The sequence below is a fragment of the Opisthorchis viverrini genome (genome assembly GCF_000715545.1).
Source record: "Opisthorchis viverrini unplaced genomic scaffold opera_v5_1692, whole genome shotgun sequence".
Classification (NCBI taxonomy): domain Eukaryota; kingdom Metazoa; phylum Platyhelminthes; class Trematoda; order Opisthorchiida; family Opisthorchiidae; genus Opisthorchis; species Opisthorchis viverrini.
The window spans coordinates 1-2,391 of NW_008753667.1; the positions used below are offsets into that span (position 1 = coordinate 1).

General features: G+C 45.0%; 1 protein-coding gene across 1 annotated transcript; it reads left to right on the plus strand.

Moving 5' to 3' along the window:
* Positions 1–230: 230 nt before the first annotated feature.
* T265_15885 (hypothetical protein) lies at positions 231–913 on the plus strand (the record flags this gene model as incomplete). Its single annotated transcript, XM_009179294.1, has 2 exons — positions 231–351; positions 801–913. Coding segments are annotated over 2 exons (234 nt in total), but the record flags the coding sequence as incomplete, so codon positions are not given.
* Between the last annotated feature and the right edge of the window lie 1,478 nt (positions 914–2,391).

Below are 2,391 nucleotides of genomic sequence, written 5' to 3' on the forward strand. Positions count from 1 at the left end.
ACATGTGACTCATTCACACACGAGACAGTCCGGCCAAAAGCTGTGAGTCCAGCTGAATGCTTGCCTGTATTAAGTGCACCGGTTGTCAAGCGGAGCAATGCGCGAAGCAGAAGCGCAATCCATAACCCCGGTGGACAAAATAATGTGCATACACTGCACGGGGTCGTTGCAAAGAACATGACCTTGATGACAAGACGTAAACGTCCTAGTTAGAATAAGCAACCTACAAAATGATGGGAGGAAATCTCTTGAGCGTCGGCTGGCATGGATCGCTTGTCTCGTTTTTGGCAGAAAATTCTTCACAAAGTGTAATCTCTTCGACCCCCAACGAAGCTTCGCCCGTGCATACAGGTTGGTGGAATTTTCCTGCAGCAACACAGTATATCAGGTTTTAACTTGGATACCGGATGTCTCCTTGCAGCACCAATTATTCTGGCATCTTTCTACTGTCTACTGACAGTTCCTCTTCATTTCGTCCTGGTGTTGAAAACCGATTATAGGACTACGAAGTCAGTGTGAGGGAGCTGATCAGTCTGGGGACACCATATGCATATTGGGGAACCAGAAACCATGTCCTGTCTGTGTGTAAGAAGGCGTCTGACCGGTGTCTTTCTGGAGTGGATTTCGGCGAACTGAACTCCCAGCAGTCAATTGGAAAAGGTTTCGAAAGCTCTTGGGCCGATGTGCTTGGGTTGTTTTGGGTAAAGTTTTCCAGGACGGCCATGAAGGCTGATGTGCCCATTCGCACAAACCGCCCTCCGTAGACTATCAGTTTCAGTCCGCGCTTTGTCAATTCCCAGATCTTTGTGTAATTCGTACACCAACGAGCCCCAAAGTTTTGTTCTACGATCAGACTGGGTTCACCTCATTTTCGGACACACATGAGAAATTGTTTTGTACGCCACAGCAGCACTGGTAAGTCAGTCCACTTTTGCACTTGTTTGCTTTTGGCCTATGGCATCTGCTCCACGCGTATCGCGCAGATATCTGGCACACGTCAGTTTAAGTGATGCTGTGTTTCGGTGTGTCTGATGCTTGCGGAGTCTGTGTTAGTTTCACGGGTCTGTAAATGTTTCGTTACTGTTGTTACCGCTAACAGTGGATGTGTGCGCATTTTTTAGCCTGATTATTCTGCCGCGTCACACAATAAAGGCATCAACTTTCGCACCACAGGCCACGCAGTACGGAAAGATAAACGCCTGATTGACAGAGACCATGCATCATACCAGACGTTTCTACACTTACCGGAAGAACTTGGATTTGTAGCCTATCACCTATAGCTCCTTGTTATTTACTTAGATTTTCAAGAACAACCTTCAATTATAAGTCATATGCTGCGTAGTTCGGTAGTGTCCGTGCACCGGGGAACCAGAGCTTTCCGCTGTGACGCGCTGCATCTTATCGGAACCATTAGCGGGACAATGCCCTTAGCTGCAAAACCTTCAAGCGTGGAGTGAAACTTTTGCTTCAGAATGTTGCACTTTGTAGCGTGTGTGCCCAAACGAAAGATTATTTCAATATACGCTCAAATTTTAGCAGCTAACCGAATTTCATCGTCCACTGAAGCAATGATACTTCTGGCTGGAGGGTCTGATTGACTACTTTGCCAGCAGCACTGAAACTCCGGATGCCTAAGTTAAGCTCAGCAGTTTGAAATTGTGCTCAAAATCAATTGCATGATTGTTTTAGTTCCTCAGGGACACATCATAGTTTTCGTAAATTCCAATTCATTGTGCGAATACTGTTCGCCTATGTATCCGCTTGCAACACAGAAGAAATTCATAACACCGCCAGGTCCTCACTTCGTACCCGCAAGTGGTGCAGTTGTGCTGGATGTACCGGCTTAAAGCATTGACCAGAGGACCGGAAGCAACCATCCACTATCCTCGACAGATGATTTGGACTGAACAATTCGACTCAGCTGTTTTACTGCACCCCTTTATGGATGAATGAAAATGTAAACTTTATGAATATCGAATTAGTTTTTGCGCGGACTCCGAGTAAATGAAGATAGTGTACGTAGGTAGTAAGAAAACCATGTACGAATCAGCGTTCATTATTTTCGTATGAATACTTGCCTATTTTTGAGTTTTTGTGCCAGTCTTGATAATAAATATGCTACTCCTGCAGCCACCACAGATTTCGCTCGAACCGTTTAGAAATTGACCATTAACCCCTCAAAGTCCAAACCAAATTAAAATGAGATGAATTTTCAACCGAGATGACTTCGAGTGATTCTCGAAAGTGTAGTATCTTGGTAGTATCATATGACACCACCGATCAAGTCAGGAACACGTGTTAGTGAACCCACACAAGCTGTAGAGACACCATTTAGTAGGACATTCTCAACAATCAAAACCCACTGATCATCGGAAACCATCAGAAAAAAAA